The 18,716-nt window shown below is 37.1% G+C and overlaps 1 protein-coding gene across 1 annotated transcript in view; it reads right to left on the bottom strand.

The window, feature by feature from the left end:
- Positions 1-18,716, bottom strand: part of VIPR2 (vasoactive intestinal peptide receptor 2) — a 64,225-nt gene that overhangs the window by 10,731 nt on the left and 34,778 nt on the right. The window contains exons 5-9 of the mRNA XM_072854691.1: positions 15,095-15,192; positions 10,474-10,615; positions 7,368-7,518; positions 6,393-6,453; positions 4,986-5,055 (exon numbers count right to left, since the gene is read on the bottom strand). Coding sequence (XP_072710792.1) covers positions 4,986-5,055; positions 6,393-6,453; positions 7,368-7,518; positions 10,474-10,615; positions 15,095-15,192 — 522 coding nt within the window. The remainder of the gene's footprint in view (positions 1-4,985; positions 5,056-6,392; positions 6,454-7,367; positions 7,519-10,473; positions 10,616-15,094; positions 15,193-18,716) is intronic.

Below are 18,716 nucleotides of genomic sequence, written 5' to 3'. Positions count from 1 at the left end.
TGCCTCTCGCCTTAACTTTTAAAATTTTCTGTCTGAATTAGGGGAAGAGATGATTGTTGCACAGGTGATCTGTCCACTCCAATTAAGCACAGAAAGGGCCTCTCAGAAGTATCTGTCTGTCTTGGGTATTGATGCAGCCATTATCACTGAAGGAACTGAATCCTTGCAGGCTAATTCTCATGACAGCCCTCCAAGACAGAACAGCAGAATTATTTTATTTCATATTTTATTTCTTAGAAAGGCACTTGCATAAGAAAAGTTATGATCAGACCCTGATCAATCCAGAAAACTGAAGTATACAACTCAGTAGATCCTAAGTCTCACTCCCATTATTTCTTCATCCTTGGCTTTTGGCATCTTGTGTTCACCAGCCCTTCTGGTACTGGATTGTTTGGTGCGATCTAGAAAACCACACGCTAAATATAGCATGCCTGTACTAAAGTGAGGGAACACTTGGAATCCACACCTTCACAGAAACGACGTGAGCTAAAAACTACAGCTACATAAACAGCTGCATCAAATGCACACATTTTAGAAGAAATCAACCTAGAGAAACATTTCTATCACTGTGAAAATGAGCATTTTATTGTTTTTAACTAACCCCATCTGAAAGCCCCGAATCAGGAGGTTGGGTACCCAACCACAGTGCCTGCCTCACTGTTATAAACCTTCAGTCTCTGCCTTGATGTATTGCTGGAACTCTTCTTTTTTCATTCTTAACAATTTGTCTGTAAGCTTTTCAAGTTCAATGAATTTCTGTGTCTTCTCTGACATACCCAGTACAATTTGTGAGGTTAATAAACTATGATCATAACAACTGCACGCCCCTCTGTATTTAATATTTTGTTTGAAATGACGGGTGAAGGGAAGTGACAGGAACTGACAGGGATTAAATAAAAAATTAGGAACAATAAATCTAGTATTTTTGAAAAAAGAAGAATAAAAAAGAATTGTTAGAAAATATAGGCCTTTACTGAACTTCACATACATTTTTCAGGCAGATGATGACTTCGAAGTTTTCCTTGATGCAAGTCTCCTATAAAAGTAACAGGCAGAAGCCTGTTATTACTGATTGTATCTAGACTTACCACAGCAGAGCGTACAGACCAAGGGATATACCAAGTCTGCCATATGCACTGGAGCCAGTATTAGTGGACAGGGAGAGAGCTTCCATTTCATTGTATATTTGTTAGCCACAAAATAGGAGAAGGAAAAAATCTTTATTCTGTATTTGCAAAGGGATTGGCAGAATAACTTCTTGTTCTTCACATGCATCCCTAGTTTCCAGTGTAACAGAATAAACTGTCATCCATTTGGTTTCTGAAGCATCAAATAATCTGCAAAACTACACTCAGGTGACTCACATTCTTGACTGACATTCATGTATTACTTTTAAGTTTGTTTTCAAACACATACTTCTCTGTCTGTAAGCACAATCTTGGATTAATGAAAAACACACATTCTTATTTGGAGTTTGTAACAGTCCTTGGCACTACTGAGCTTGTAAATCCAGCCAGATGAAACTTGGTATTAAGATCTAAAAGTGGCAACTGCCACTGACTTACTGCAGTGGAGCAAATTAATTTCTCTAAGATTATTATTGAATTGATCATTTGTTAAAATCCTTTGAAGTCATTTGTTAAAATCCTTTGAAGTATATATGTGATTTAGAATAGTATGTTTCAATAAAATATGAAACAACTAGTCCCCTGGAATTTTACTTTTAGTATTGTAGCTTTTCAGTCCCACAAAATCGTTTGAGCATAATGTCTTTAAATAAAATAGAATATGTACACTACACTGTTCAATGAACACCTAAGAAAAGGAAAATGAGAAAATAATGTGAATGCAGAGAAACTGCAAGAGAGTGATGACAAATGATGCCTTTTTAATGGAGTAAAAGCAAGATGCTGCTGGTACCCTTTTCTACTGGTTGACTTCTTCTGACAATAAGTTTTTGAGTCTAAACACATTGCCTGAGCATGTATCATTTAAACTGTCTTCATGTTGCTTCTTTCTTGCTATTTAGTCCCTTACACTACCCGCAATGTGAGATAACAAGATAAATATTTCTCAGTTACTTTGATGTGACAGAAGTCCTGTTTCCACCTGAACACCGCTCCTTCCCAAATGAAAGCAGTTTATGCAAGTGGAAGTATGGAGAAGGCAGCTGTGGAGGCATTTGCTAAATGGAGAATATGAGTAACACCACATTAACTGCTTGGAATAGTCACCCCCAATTAAATAACTCTGAAATGTGTACAGCATGAAGTGTGGAAGCCTGCCAAATCACTTTTCTCAAGCCAAAACTGTCAGGAGGAGATGCCAGGGAAGGTTTCTGATACACTGAATTAACTGAAGCCATTCCCACTTTGAGAAGTGACTTCAGAACTTGCTCTCACAATACTGTTTACTGTTGGATAATAACCTTACAGAAAGTATAATCTAAGCAGTGAAAAAGTTTGGAGTTAACACAGAAATCTATGGAAAAGAGTGAATATGGCATGAAGACTGAGTGGACTTCCTGTTAAATCTAATGCGGTTAAACCATTGTTCCTTAAAACCTTTGCTTGATTTCCTCTGTCTTTTAAAAGTATATCCATGGCATCATCCTCACAATCAGGCTGTATTCTACTCTTCTTGTCTTCACTCTTCTTCCATCTCTTAAAGATTTTCAATATCAGCCATACTCTGGGCTTTCTTTCATGCCATTACATAAGACAGTCGATGAGAGCTCTCAGCTTAGGTGTTCTGCTCTCCTTTATTTTGCTGAAATTCAACTTCTTTCAGAGTTTTCCTGTGTTCACCTCATTGACTACTTACACAGATGTCCTTCCCACTACTGAAGCCATTTGTTATTGCTGGTCATCCTTGTCACCATTCTCTGTGAGTCTTCCAGTCTTCCTACATTCTCGAGCAGACTGAAGGCACTGTGTGAGTGAGTATGATGTAAGTACCTCATACTTTTATTGAGAAACATTGTGACTCTTTCTCAACACCTATCCAAAGAACTTGCAGTGATCTATTTTCATCGTTGAATGGCAGGCAGCACTGACCTCATTATTGAAAGATTTGAATCTTCAACTTCTATTTTTTCTAGAAGGTAACAGGAAATGTTGAGGCTTATCATGGTGTATGTATATTGAAAATTACGTTCTCATGAATGTAGTATTTTTCACTCACCAATGACCAATTTTAGGTGACGTTTCATTAGCTCCTCTTGCTCTATGAATGCACACTCTACTTTGCACAGCAGTAAGTTTGCATAGCATCCTAGCTGCCACAATGAACGTGCTGGTTGTAGTTCAATGCTCCAACAAGATAGGTTACTTATCCAGCAGGAAAGGGTGAGTATCACTGCTTTTATAAACTCCCTTTCACAGCTTAACTTCCCAAATGTAAAATGTAGTTGATCAAACAGCTGAAGAATCATCTAATCGGAGAAGTAAGTGGCTTCACACAGTACACACTGCAGAATGACTTGGCCATCTTTAGTTGCTCTCATCCCTAAAACATGCTGTTTAAGAGAAGAAACATATCTGGAAGGACACAGCAGATCCTAAACATGTGCATGCAGCAAGCCAAAAAAGGCCATTTGCAAAATGTTTCCCTATGCCTTACAACCCCTTTGTATCAAATCAGTAATAGAACCATTAAAAAAAAAAAAGAATGACTGTTCCTTTGCCTCAAACAGTGATTCTGGTCCACGTTTTATGAGATACTGGACTTTTGCTGACTGACTAGTACTCCATTTTCTCAACTCACAACTCATTTCCCAGTCTTTGCTAAGATCCAGCTGCAATTCAAGCCTGCCAATGAGCACTTGGATAACTTCCGTTTCCAGGTCTAGGACTTCTTTGGAGAAGCACTGCTTTCTGGCACATGAAGTCTCAGCTGTCTACCAGATCGCTGTTTAAAGTGAACATCCAGAGAATAGACTTTCATCTTTCTGTAAACACCAGGTGGTTTGTTTTGCTTTTCTCTTTCAGCATATTTTCTTTATTCTGGACCATTGCCCATTCTCCAGCTCCTTTGAGGTACACATATTCTCTTCATGCTGTAGTTCTGTTGCATGCCCATTTCTTCATATCATAAAACATTTTTTCTGTCAGTCCTTACCTTATGTCATTTCACACATATGCCTACTCTGCTTTCTCTTTAAACACTGTAGAATTCACTCTGATGAAGATGATAGGAAGTTCTCTCAAAATGGTTTTCAGCAGGCACAGATTGAAAGGCAAGCCCAAGCATCAGTTGGAATTTTCACTCCTGGAATTTGCACCTTGGAATTTGGACTCTTGAAATCTTGTGTAATCTAGTATTGCCCTAATTTTTCTGACTAAAATGTTAAAAATAAAGCAAGTGTATCTGAAATGTATTAATTTGCACCGTGACTGTTTTCAGAAATGGACATATAACCATAGTATATTATGCCCAAAGTTAATTACACAATCATCATAGTGAACAGGAATTATATTATGCTACTCCAGTAATTCTAATGAGTTCCACATAGGAAAAGCCCCATGAAACATTCTCAAATGATATGCCTTTGCAAATGCTTCAGTTCAATATATATTTCAGTAGGCTACCAATTAAAGAAAGATATACAAAGCCATAGTTTTTTATGGCTGCAGTAATATCAGATTCTCAATTGCAGGGCTATCTATTTACACGCAAAATCAAATCTGCAATTAATTGAAAAGTATAATTAGATTTTTGCTTCCCCCAGGCTCATAAACAGGAGACATGTTAAAGAAAGAACAACATACTAATAAAAGCAACTGCTCATTTAATAGGAGGCAGATAAATTTCGAAGGCAACAAATTTTAATGGCCTTGGCATCTGTTTAACGTTTCTCCTACAGCGCAATTTCTTTTCATTAAAACAGAATTCTTGCCTATCTGTAACTAGCAGTAAAGAATAATGGCTATATGTGCTGCACAATGCTGAACTGATCTATAATTCATGCTTCAAAGTTTACTTACTATAATAGAAATTAAAATTGGTATTCGTATAACCCACCAGGGACCACCATGCTCATTTGTATCCCAGCAACTATAAAAAAAAAGGGAAAATGATGTTGACATTAATATCATCTGGCAAGCAGGACCTATGAGGAGAAGTATTTCTTATATACAAGTCAAAGCACACTAAAATAATGCCTGTTCTAGCCTAGAATTTGGCATTCAATCTTTTTCTGCTTTTATTTCCTTCGTTTTAATATGCATATTCAAATCAGCTAAAGCATCAGGCACACTAGACTGTACCATTAGACATCATGAAGGACATTGGCCTTTAGGGAAACCAAGCTTAGTTTCACTTTGTGTAAGGACACTTCTCCAATAAGCACTTAACACCAGCCTCTGGGTAGCAGGAAGATCTAAAGCAACTGACAGATACAATTGAAATGACATAATTCCTTGTGGGATATTTAGGTTACAGATGGCTGGAATTGGTTAGGAAAATATGAAACTGAACCTGAAACTTTGTCTGAAAAACTGAAAATTTAATTTTCACTGTGGGCTTAGCACTTGTGGTCCAAATATGCTGAGAATAAGTGCTCTGAAAGATTAATCTTAAGCAAGGGCAATACTCTTCAGAGTTCCTCTAACTGTGATCACGACAAAGGAAAAAGGAGTTAGCCTGCAGTTTACATGTTAGAGATCTTTCCAAAAAACCTTAGAAATTATGTCGGACATGATTTTTCAGTTTAATTACAGAATCAATGGAAAAATATTAGTCAGGTTGAAAAAAAGGAGCATGAAAACTCTTTGTCCCACTAGCTAGGAATGCTCTCCCATTCCTTAGGGCCAGCAGAAGCAGCAAGTCTGGTCTTCCTACAGAATTCTTACCTCAGTTCCCCTTCCCATGCCAGGAGCCAGGCCTAGCTCTAGTTAGTCATAGTTTTAGCTGACTACGTGCATCTTACATATGTTTACATCACATTGCTTCACTTCTGGGAATGTAATTTAGATATACCCAAAGTTATCTAGATTTCAATCTTTTGAGTTGCTAGTTAGCAAATTAGAATGCCCAGCATCTTACTGCACTGTATTGCAGCACTGAACCCAAGGACCCCCACTGCTATTTTAAGTATTATTTTGAATTCCAAAGCAGATAGCTCTAAATGTGGGTCTCAAGGGGTAATGTTAGTCATAAGCTGTCTCTGCCCTCTCCTGCCCTTAGAGCTTTCCAAATAAATAGCAAGCATAAACAACATGCTGAAGAGCTTCTAAACACCTGTCCCTTTATTGCCATATCTGAAATTTCAGTTCTGTGCTCATCCCCTTCAGAACAGCAAACTACCTTTGTGTGAACACCACCATATCCAAGGCAAGGATTGTATTGGCACAGTTGGAGGCTTTAAGCTTTCTCTCCCCCCACACACTTACCCAGTGTCCTCTAAAATGATCCGTGTCACTGTCCATGTAATAATGAATATAGTAGGAATTCCTGAAAAATCCCAAAGAGGTTTAGAGGATGATCACAAAAACATAAGTCCACAAAAAAAAAAGAAGTTCAGTCTGCTAGGAACCAATTATTCCCCAAATAGACAGCATATAGTAAACAGTTTAGTGAATGGAGGGAGAGGCCCATCTGATAAGCTACGTGATGTAAGCAATGTATTACAAACAAAGACTGCAGGGAAGTGGGTTTATTTCTTATAAAAATGCAGCCATAATGACTAATACACAAAGAACATGCCTTTCTTAGGTTTCTTTCAAGCTGCCAGGGTGACCTACAGGGAGATAGATACAAGTTATGCATTCTCAATGCACTTCCAAGGAGTACAATACAAAACCAAAGTGTAAATCATTTCATAACCATTCCCGCACACTAGTTTATTCCCATTTCCCAGCAATACCTAAATGTTTTATGACCACCTATTACTGGAAGCTTTAAAGTGTTCCATATAAATATCATTGCACTTTCTGGAAATGAAAGGAATACAGGTATTTAAAACCAGATGGACAATATTATTGGGCTTTTCAAAAAGGCAAATAGCATAGCATAGCCTGTGGCTGTGCAGCTAAACTTTCTTTTTCCTCCCAAATTAGGGCAGCCTGAATCACATGTTTTGCGGTGGCAGCCCTTGCACCATCCTATATCCTGAACAACCCCTGGGCATTGTGCAGATTGGCACAGGTCAGAGCCATGCCACGGAGCAAGCTAGCAGTTATGCTTCAGCAGTTTTGTGCCTGCTCTCTGCCATGGTACAGTGGCTGTAACCTGTGCTGGAGCTGAACTGAGGAGTCTGAGGAGTCATCCAACAGAAATGGCATGACTACCTCGGTATGAAATATTGAACCTGACTAATACGTACATACAGAAAAAATAGTATTATTGGAAGACGTTTAAGTTCTTACCCCATCCAATCAGCAGGTAGATTGTGAAGTGTCTGTTGGGGGAGAATATTAGCACAAGGAGGATGTGGAGGTAAAGTCCTTCAACTAAGAGCCAGTAAAAGTTTGCCATAACACCATACTGAAAAAACACCAAAATAGCCTTGCAGCCCACCTGAAATATGAGAATAGGGATGAAAGTTGTGGCAGGAAAGATGCTGCATTATTCTGTTATTAAGATATCCCATAGGTCTTAACTCTCCATGGAATACTGGTAACCCAGGTTCAGTAGAAATTTTTTTTCCTCAGTCAAGCAAATCGAGACATTGTAAATGTTATTGTATATATAAAAAGAAAATGAATTATAAAAAAATTTAAATGGCTCTCGTAGCAAATTCGCTCAGAAATTTTGAAAACTTCATAGCATAAATATTGTAAAAGGTGGTGGTTATCAATAAATGCACACATTTGCAATAGTTGATGAATGCCTATTAGATTAAATGATCATCTAACTAGGTGGCTAATAAAGATATTAAAATCCCAGATGGCTTCCTAACATAGTAAAAATTAACAAAGAAACTGCTTTAGGAATTTTTTAAGGCTAAATGGGAAACTGAGTGAAAAATATAACTTGACATGATAAGTAGACATAGAAGAAAAAGTTGACTGGACTTTTAAAAATTATGTTCTCCCTTTAGAAAATACTTTAGTGTTTCTTAATTAATAAAACACATAAGCATGTATCATAAAATGAAGTCCCAATATACTCATAGTCTGTGTACTGCTCTTCAGAATTAATTTTCCCATGTCTGTGCTGGTGATGTTCCCCAGCGCTGGCTGCTGCTACTTTGGTACTTCCCAGCAGGAATCTGGGATGTGAGAATTGAACATAAAAATGTTTCTGCTGAGACTGAGCTGAGAAATGTGATGATATGGTGAATGTAATAGACTAAACAAAATGAACTAAATAAAACTTGTAGTTTCTGCTTGCTTTACTCCCTTCCCCATTTTAAATACCCTTCATACCTCCACGGTTTCTTTAAAATTCCAAGTACACCAAATACCTAAGTAGGTAACTTACTCATTTAGTGATTCATTCCTCTGTCTAGACATAGGTGTCTATTATGAAGTGAGATGCCCTCAGGGACCCTAGTCACCAGCTGCTAAGGCAGAAGGACATAGACCTCCTAGAGATACTTCTTTGTATCCATCGGCCCCTTGTGGTGTCTCAGATATCTCAGTGCATCCCAAGTAACATAGGTGCCTATATTTATGGCTGTGTACATGCCTATATAAGATCCCAAAGGCTTGAATCCATTTCACCTAATTTTAGCTGCCTACAAGCAAGGTTTCTGGGGAAAGCTAGCCACCTACTAGCCAACTAGCTCCTTATACAGCTCATGAAGAGAGACAGGCATGTCCAGAGAAAGTCTTAAAGCAGATGAGATAAACTGTCCAGTGAGAAAGACAGAAGCCCAGAGAAACAGCTTAGTTCAGTCATCTCATTTGGTAAGACTAATTTTACCTCTGGACTTTGTATCCACTGAAGGGGTACCCATTGCAGACCAGTAATGGGCCAGAAAATTTAACATGGAGAAAATTAAACATTTCAAAATGCAAGTTGAAATTTGCTTTTATGCTTATGACTACTTACAACCATATTAGCAGTCAAAGTCTAAAATTTTTGTAATCTCTTTTAAATTCCAATACTCCCCTGTATATTATATTCTCGATTTACATACCAGAACCCCGCATCAAAATACTTTCCTTTCCTCCTGCAGCTAATACTGTACCAGGTGTATTTCCAGATGCTGAAGAGCGAAGGTATCTGTCAGTAAAGAGCTAGCCAAAATTACGGCTCTGTGTCATTCAGATCCAGGACCTAGTTATACTGTGTGCTTTGAATTGTGTGCTTTTAGACATCTGTGCGTGCAGCAGAACTGTGGAACATCACACACATGTGACAAAAGGGGCAAACCCCGCAATGTTCTTACACAAGAAAGGCAGCATCCAGCCAACGCAAGACAAAACAGCCTTGCCAAGCTGGTGTCAGATCATCCCACATATAATGCAACAGAAATTACTCCACCAAACTGGACATATTCAGATAGGAACGTATGAGGCTTTGCAGCCAAGAATAACTGGAGAATAAAAGAAATTGCAGAAATCAAGTAGTATTTTGAGAGTCCATTGACTAATCTTTCAAGGACCTAAGAACTTTTCATTACCCCTGGCAGTCTGCCTACTAACTACTTTGCCTACTAACTACTTTGCCTACTTTGCGTCTACTAACTCAGGGCCTATTTGTCTTCATTAGAAATATCCCAGATTATGAATTCATACATACACCTTGGTAGTCACTGCTAAGAACTTTATGCTTTGGAACAATATGGCTTCATCAATATAAAAATATCTTCCTTCCTTTTTTTTCTCACAAGCTTAAACTGTAGTAAATTAAATTCAGAAGGTATTCAGCAATATTTGTAGGGTTCTTCTGCAGCACTTTTGACTGAAACAACGGAGGCAGAGAATAGGGAGTATCATGTAGTGGTCAGTCTTTTAACAGCAAGACTTGAGATTTTTTTAACCCCTGTGCATGAAAATGCAGTAAACATATTAGCTTGCTAAGAATGCAGATGACAACACTCTGTCATATCCAGAAAGTACAGAGGAATTAATAAAGACAAATCCTGCAAATATTAATTCCCTGACTCATTTCTCTCCCTCCATTGATACCTGTCCAATTCCTGGACCCCTGATAAAGCTCCTGGAACATTTGCAGACAAGCTGCCTTTAATCGTTCCCAGCTGATGGCACTCCTGTTTGTCTTAAACTCTCCCAGCTGATTAATGCAGTGGCCATATTTATTCTGACCTATAGCTGGTCATGATTTGTTTTGGCAGATGACATGCTGTCCCTTCATGGACATGCAAAACAACACTAACTTCTCTTACTTGTGCTGCAACCTTCTTTCTCTGGATACTTCTAATAGACCATTTTGCTAGTCATTATATTCACTACAGAACTGTCTACACTGACAGCTTGGTATTCCTAAATATTTAGAAAGGATCAGGGAGGAAAATTTAGTGACACAACAGTATTATACCAGGTAGCAAATGCGGTTTATTACCCATGAGGTTTGATCCTGTGGACAGTGAGCTGTGTTGGAGCTGGAATAGAGAATATCATCCTTGACTAAAACAGAGATTGCTCTTAGAATGAAAGAGAGGAACAGGTTCAGATGGATGTAGTTCCGAGTACAATGAAGTTTTCTAAGAAGAGATTTAAAAACAGGCATTTTAGATTTCGAGACAGAAAGCTCTTGAACAGACTACTGTTGCTCTCCAGTCATTTCTTAGTAATATAAACCTTGAGTAGGAGGCTACCCTTTCCTTCTCTGTCATATTGTCAGTGCTGCCTTGTTGTTTTCTTTTATCATCTTCATTCTTATCATCATTATAGGCTGTCCAAAATATACAAATATAGTATCTCTTACTCCTTTTCAGTATCACAGACCAAAAGATCCCAGTGGTATTTCTCCCACACTTTCACATAAGCTGACAGTAAACATAGATTAATATATCCTTCTTGTGTGTGCACTCACCCCAGTGTTTTTCTTGCAAATAAAACTTTGATTATCCTGGATATATTTCAGACATGCTCTCACCTATTATTTTCTGGTTTAATTTTTTATTTAACAACTCCTGCATTTCGCTATATAATGGCTTTTCATCCTATGATGTAAGCGTATGCAGGAACAATTAAAAAATGCGTTCAAAACATTACATCGCCTATCCTTTCTTTCCAGGGAGATGTAAAACTTCTCATCTTTAGTCCAGCAGCCATGTGAAAATCTGACAAACAAATGACAAATTAAATATTCCAAGTAAGTGAATGAGTGCTCAGGGGAAGCAAGTTATAAGTTGAGGGCTTTTCACTTAAGACATTCCCTTCAAGATCTTCCCATTTAACAGAATTTTTTTTATAGCAAATCCCCAGAAACCAAATTGCTAAGAGGTTCTTTTGGTCAAAATCAGCACCTTGAACTGCACCTGGAAATAAGCCAGAAGCCAGGGTATTTTAGCAACTATGAGCAATGAAAGAATGAAGATGCAATAGGATGTTATCCTGTTGTGCAGTGGCAGCTTCCAAGTAGTCTTCACGTTTTGATTTTTACCGAAGAACACTAAATAATCCATTCTGAAACTACTAAGGCAAGAACAGTTACAGTGAGTGTAGGGAAATAAATAACAGATCAATCTTGCTAGTCCCCAGTTTGGCAAAGGATATAATATCAGGCTGAACTTAAAGCAGTTGTCAAAAATCCAGTGATTTCTGTGGCTATGCATGTCCTTGCTGAAACAGAGACAAACGGAAATGCTATTATGTTATTATGTTAGACTGCATTGTATATTCCTATGGAATTCAGAGATACATGCAAGCTGCAAATGGGAGGAAAATATTTTTCTTGAGTAACTAATTTAGATGATTAGTTCTTCATCCCATTCAGTAGCTGAAATAAATGTTGGGTATATACAAGGCTGCCAAACCAAAATTTTGGAGGTAGTGGGCAAGGAAGTATTTTTATTTGGGATATGTACGGTGACTCAGAATAACAAATAAATGCTGTTCTTTAACAATGAAACAAAAGCTACCATGCTTATTCCTTTGATATGACTACCCCATGATACAAAACTACCATCTGAGGAACGTTTACAGACAGTTGAGGCACGTGACAGCACATCTTACAGAAATGATGGAGATTCATATTTTTCTCCTCGGTAAGAAACACATATCAGAGAAACTGACATTTTTTTGGAAGGTTTTGTTATACAGGAGTAATCCCGAAGGAAGTATAGTAAGATCTATAGTAAGATCTAGAATGTCAGTGTTATGTAGAAATATGCTGTTCTACAATTTATTTTCACTCTGAGTTGGAACAAACCAACCTTTTTTAAAATATCTGAAAAAACCTGTTTATTTTCAATCATTTTGATTTCCACTTTTCTAAAACTTAATGATATATTAAAACTTAAGACATTCAAAATGAATAAAGAGAAACTTGCATTCTAAGAAGGGTCAAGCATCTTATTTTGACTAAATCAAAATTATTAGCTTTGCTGTTTATAAATTAAGTTTGCAGAAGCAAGAATGTGCCTGACAAATTGGCAGCCTCCAACAGGAAAATATTGTGTTGGAAAGTTACCAATTAGCTTTAATTATAATAAGTACATGGAGTATTATGTGGGGAGTGGCACCATAGTAACTTGAAAAATGCTGTCAGCTTAGTCTACCAAGGTATTTACAGATATTCATGTTTTATGTCTTTGTTTTGAGATTAAAAGATTAGCCAGACATAAAATCCTTTCCTTTTACAATGCTTCTAAATGTGTCCTTTACAGATATTAATAATGGGAACCCATGTAATGTTTCTGTAAAGATTAAAATCAAGTCCACTTCTATGGAAGAAATGCAAACCAGAATATTGCAACTGCACGGAAACTTTCAGAAACAACTCTCCTTTCCCTGCCCAACAGTTCTGCCTTTCATGTGTTTATAGCTGATATTCTGAAAAACTGCAAAGCACTGAGGCTGTATCTGTTCTGCCAGACGGTACACAACAATATATAATGGACTGCAGAAGTCAAGTTGTAATACTTAAAAAAGAATTTCCACTTCCTTGTCATGAACACATTACCTACAATTAAATTAAATTCCACATTATTCCATGTTTTCTTTCATTAAAAATACTGCATATATTCAGGACTAAATGCAGTATAATTTGAAGCATACATATACAAATCCAGCAATGTGCAATTTTAATAATCTCTTGTATTACTAATATGCAGAGTTCAAATCCTAATGCTGCTGGATGAAGTCAGGATTTTGACAACCCTACTGCGTTAGTAAATTCTGATTTTTAACTCACTGCTTAACTACCAAATCTCCTTTAGATAGTTTCACTTAAAAGAGTTGTTCTTTGCTCTCCTTTTGAAACACAGCAAGGTGAAAGTGTGCTGGTTACATTCAAAGGTGAATGTGTTTCAGTGACTGATCTTTATAAACAGTATATTGACATTCTCTATAAAGAACCCTGGGACCTTTCAGGCAAAGTATGTTTCTTGGATAGGAGGTGTTACCAGCTGAGTAGTGAAAAGTTAAAACTTACAGAAATTTATTATTTCTATAACAAATACAGAAATAATACACCATTCTTATTTTCCAAACTCTGTCCTTAAAAATGATCATAATGTATAGGATGCCCTACAACATGTCTGAGAGACAAACAGACATACACACATAGCCATTTGCATTCATTTCTATTATTGACAATTTACAATTGCTTCAGCTGCAGCCTTCCATAATAACTGGCTGCTTGCTATGTGCTTGGGAAACTATATACTGAACAGGGCATTTTTACAATTTATTTGGGTTCCTAATTCAACTCACTATGTTAGGAGGCCCCTACACACCCTGTTGATAACAGAGAAACAGGCTTCTTTAGGGGGAGACTTAGAAGACCCTATGTTCTCCCCTGAAAGAAAGCCTGAGTCTTTTCACTGACTCAACGGAGAGACTGGGGAGATCTCAACTTGGATATTTAAATGGAAGTTGAAGGTTTGGGGTACTTGAAATTTGAGTACTGAAATTCTTGATCTGTTTGTTATAACTGACTTCTGGTGATGGACAACATTCAGATGTCTATAACACACTGTCTTAAATGCGTTATTAGGTTTTAGCAGTTTTGAAAATGCATGATCTGTCTGTAGCATTTGCTGGTAGAAGGAAGATAACCATGAGTGACTCAATTCATTTTTTTCAAAGATATTCCAAAATGTAATTATGGGTTATGTATCTGTTCTGAATAGTCTCTGAATATTTAAATATTGAGAAAATTTGATGGCAGACTGAAAGGCTTACAGAACTCACCACAGGAATAGTTCATCAGAGGACTGAGGCTCTGACAAACAACATGCTGTCCTCTACATATTACGTGTACTTCTTTTCTACCAAATCTGAGGGATGCATTTTCTTGTTTTTCTTGGTGCAGAGTGGAATGGAAAAGCTGTGTGAAGTTTATAATGGAGAATATAAAGGCTATTCTATTAGACAGGTAGAAGTAATACATAAAGGCATGAAGGTGGAAAGACTGAGAAAAGCTATGATACTGATAATACCATCTTGCAATTTCTTTTACCAGTTGGAGATTGCTTTCAGTCTCAGAAAACTCCCAGAAATTAGGCAAAACCAATGGACAGTACTGCCTGTCCTAACACTGCCTATCAAAAACAATGCACACCCAGAACTATCCTTCAGCACAATTATCCATACCTTTACAACCCCACTTGGACAAATTAACGATTACCTTTGATTATAGTACCCTCACGGACCACTCAGAAACTTCTGCAAAATATGGCTGCCCATTTGTCCAGTGTTGAGACCAACATCCTACTAATTTTCAAGAGCAATTCAAGGTGTCGATTTTAATAATCCAATAGAAAATACTTTATATAATCCATTCCTAAATGACTATTCTTTCTTACATAGGCTGTAATGTCTGTAAATTTGTAAAGTGCTTTGAAATTTTTTAATATGACTGGTGCTAGCAAAAACCAAGTTAGCATTACATTATTGTCAGCTGTTTAATTGAGAAAAGTATAAAACCGATGCATTTTCTAAGTATTTGAGCAATCACACAACAGTTAAAACCGTCTTATCATTGTTCATATTTGCTCATGAAAAATACATACCTGAAAAGGCAAAGAATTATACTTCCTGTTGTAAGAGCAATCAGAGATACGCTGTGTCCAAGGGTATAAATTGCCTTCACCCTTACATAGAAGTTGACCTGCACAGAAAAATATATACGCAGACACCACTTACTGATATGTAAAATTGACTGTGAAATGATACCATTTTCCATTAAATAGCTCTGAAGGCTAAATAAATAGCATTATTTTCACTCTTTGTTCTACAGTATGTGATGAGAATGCTATATCTTTATTCCAATATATTTTTGCAATGCAACTTCTCAAGCCAATTGACCTCAGTAGAAAATTCAGCCTCAGGAACTCAAAACTTAGACACACAAGCTGGTACAATTTCAGCTGATTATTCCATGTCATGAGGTCAAAGAAAAGATCAGATTCATCAACTTCCATAAACACAATCAAACTGAGAAGAATGAGCCACAGTTTGAAAGAATGGATTATCTCTGAAAGAGAGAATCTCTCTCAGTCCTTCTGCTCCAGTGTACTTCGTAATGCTTTTATACATGAGTTTAATTTTAAAGACATGTTTAAGTCTCATTAATTTCCTAATCTAAATGTTCAAATACTTTATTAAATTGTGACCCAAACAACCCTTTCTCTCTTTAGTAAAGTTATTTGCTAAAACTTGGAAAGGAAATTTTTCAACAGAGGAAAAGCAGACTGAAGTGCACAGTCCACTAATTAACTGCAGCTATCTGTAAATTTGCCAGCTACATACCACATTAAATCCTATTCTGAATGACAACATCGAGAAAAATAATGCTAAATACTCTCAGAATTAAGCTGCTTCTTCATTTATGCCTGCAACAAAGTCATTAGACTGACATTATTTTCCACTGAAGCTAGATAAAATATTAAAATTTTAAAGTTTTTTACTATGTTATGAAATTAAAGTTTTTAATAGCAGTGTAGAATGTGCTATGTATAACAGACAGAATTTCAATATTTAGTGCACATGGTTATATCACTCACCTTCTTGAACAATGTTTGTAAAAAGTAGCAAGGAAGCAATACTTTTAAATAAACTAAGATAGCAAAAGGAAAAGCAAACCACTTAATGTATTTATTTTTACAGCATTTAAAAGGCCAAGTAAAGAGGTAACTTTAGCAATCCCAATTCATGATGAAATTAGCCAGACATTCACTTAGCAAATATTATACAGAGATGGAAAAGACTGAATGAAATGTTAAATGAAATGAAGAATCTTGAAACTGCACTATTGTAGATATGGTTAAAGGGGAAAAATAAGGGAAACATAACTGCCATAGATCTTAAGTGTATTCATAGCAACTGCGATGGTTGTTAGGAGCTAAAAGTGGTATATGAGGTGTCACACGAAACAGAAATCTCTTTTTTAATTAGAGAAGTAAGCTGTGATGGCCTTTTTGACAACAGTCCTGACATTTTAATGTTTTGTTTGCTTTACATAATATTCATTTACTGTAGAGATAAAGAAGGAAAATATGGACTTAATGAAGTTTCCAGTGCCATTAGAATGACCATAAGAAAGTTCCTCAGTTAAAATCCTGAATAAATATTGCCTTTTTTTTTTTTAAATTGGTGTCCCTGGGTGGTTAAAACGGTAAAACCTGAAGTATTACTTTAGTGCTCTCTGTAGAGTCTGCTGTATATTTGCAGAGCCCCACTGCATTCCTAGGGACTCTCTGTGGGCATAAATCGTAGACTCTATTTCACCTAGTGTTAAGTGTCTACACTGTGAATATAAACATCTAAGGCAATGGCGGGTCTCTTCGTAGGGCCTTCTAGGAAGCACTTCTTATATCTATGTAAGCAGTCAACATGGACTTCATTGGCTATATTTCTACAATGAAGAGGCCCCACAGTGACTAATTCAAGTGTAGCTTCCCAGAGTGTATAAATACTTGCACTTAGTCAGATGCCCCCAAAAGATCCTGGTTTTCCACATGAATCCTGTGTTTGCTAAATAGGACCCTAAGTAGTCCAATGTTTCTTGAACAATGTTTCTAAAATTGTTTTCAGATACAAGTCTAAAAATATTTTTTTAAAGTTAACATAATTTCACATAAAATCAGTTCTGAAGAACTGTCATTCAGTTCCCTGCTAGAATGGCAGAATGATACTCCCCAGTTTGGCTCATTTTTGGACAGCTCTAAAAACTATGCCTACAGACAAGCACTGCAGAGCACCCCTACACTTCTTTAACTTGGCTTCTGTCATAGCAAAAGGAACATCAGCCAGTCTCCAAGCAATTTTCTGGGAATAGAGTGATAAACAGCTTCTCAGCAGCAATTACAACAGCCCTTGGCACCAAGAACACTGCAAATACTTTGGGCACCCTCCTTCATTCATTCAACCTGACCTGCTCTGCAAAATCATGAAAAAAGGATGCTCCGATAAATGAGTTAACTTAATAACTTAATTTGGCAGCCTCATGTCTCCATTATCAGTATCCTGGAAGAAAATGAATTTTATTTCCTGACCTTGTGCACATCAGGAGTTGCAAATATAGTGTAAAGCTTAGAAATGATGCACAACAGTTCCACAATATGTTCTATTCGTTATCAACTTGTTGGCATTTGCAGACCCCACTAAAACACATTTCTCCTGAGTGTACAAATAGAAGTCTGAATTGTCTCTAAATCAAAAATTCTTAACATCCACCATGTAAATTTGAAAGAGATAAATGTCATTTGCAAAGAAGTTGCAGTGACAATGAATCTGCATTGTTTAAATACGGAGTGGAAGTTCTCCTGTTCACTTTCACAGAAAAAAATTATTAGCAGAAATACCCTTTTAATAGTAACAGTGATGTTTAACATCATATTACCACAGAGCAGAGACAGGGGTCTCCCCAGGAATGCTAAAGCCATGCACACAACACCAGGTAAGAGTGCACACAGGGACAACTTTACACCACTCATCTTCTTATCCTGGGAACTACCAAGTAGCTTAACAAATCCTAACATGTTAAAGTAACCACTGGCCTCCTGTAATTTGTATTTGTTAATAGCCTTCAAAAGGAAAGAACTTAAACCAGACTTCTGATGTAAATTGTGTCCTGGCCCTTCACAGTGCCCAGTAGAAATGACTTCTTCCCTCCTATTCAGGTTTCTTATTGTGCTAGAAAAACTTAAAGCCGCTGTAAGGTCCCTTTCTGCTTCTGAGAAGCCAAAGTGTGCTATCAGTTGGTTTTAAGATCTGCTCCAAAGACAGTCTTAGGTTTGCCTAAGGAGCAGAAATAACTCTGAGACAAGAAGTCTGTGAGTTTTACACATGCCAACTCATGGATTTGCCGTTAAACAGATGACTAAACTGACCTAACTGTATACTTTCCTGTAAGTACCATGGTCTCTATACTCCAGACTTAAGACTAGTTCCCTCTTGCTAGGCATTAAACTTCCTCCTGTTGCCTCCTTGCTTCATTCAAAAAGTCTCTTGTGCTGACTTTCTCACTGCTGACATTTGGGGTAGGCCTTTGTACTGGTTTTGGCTGGGACAGAGTTTATTTTCTTCAGAGCAGCTTGTAGAATTTGTGATGAAAACTGTGTTGATAACACAGGGATGTTTTTGTTATTGCTGAGCAGTGCTTACATAGTGTCAAGGCCTTTGCTGCTTCTC

Source organism: Ciconia boyciana, chromosome 2 (genome assembly GCF_034638445.1).
Source record: "Ciconia boyciana chromosome 2, ASM3463844v1, whole genome shotgun sequence".
NCBI lineage: Eukaryota > Metazoa > Chordata > Aves > Ciconiiformes > Ciconiidae > Ciconia > Ciconia boyciana.
The sequence above is the reverse complement of the archived record's forward strand: the minus strand, read 5'-3'. Positions and strand labels throughout refer to the sequence as shown.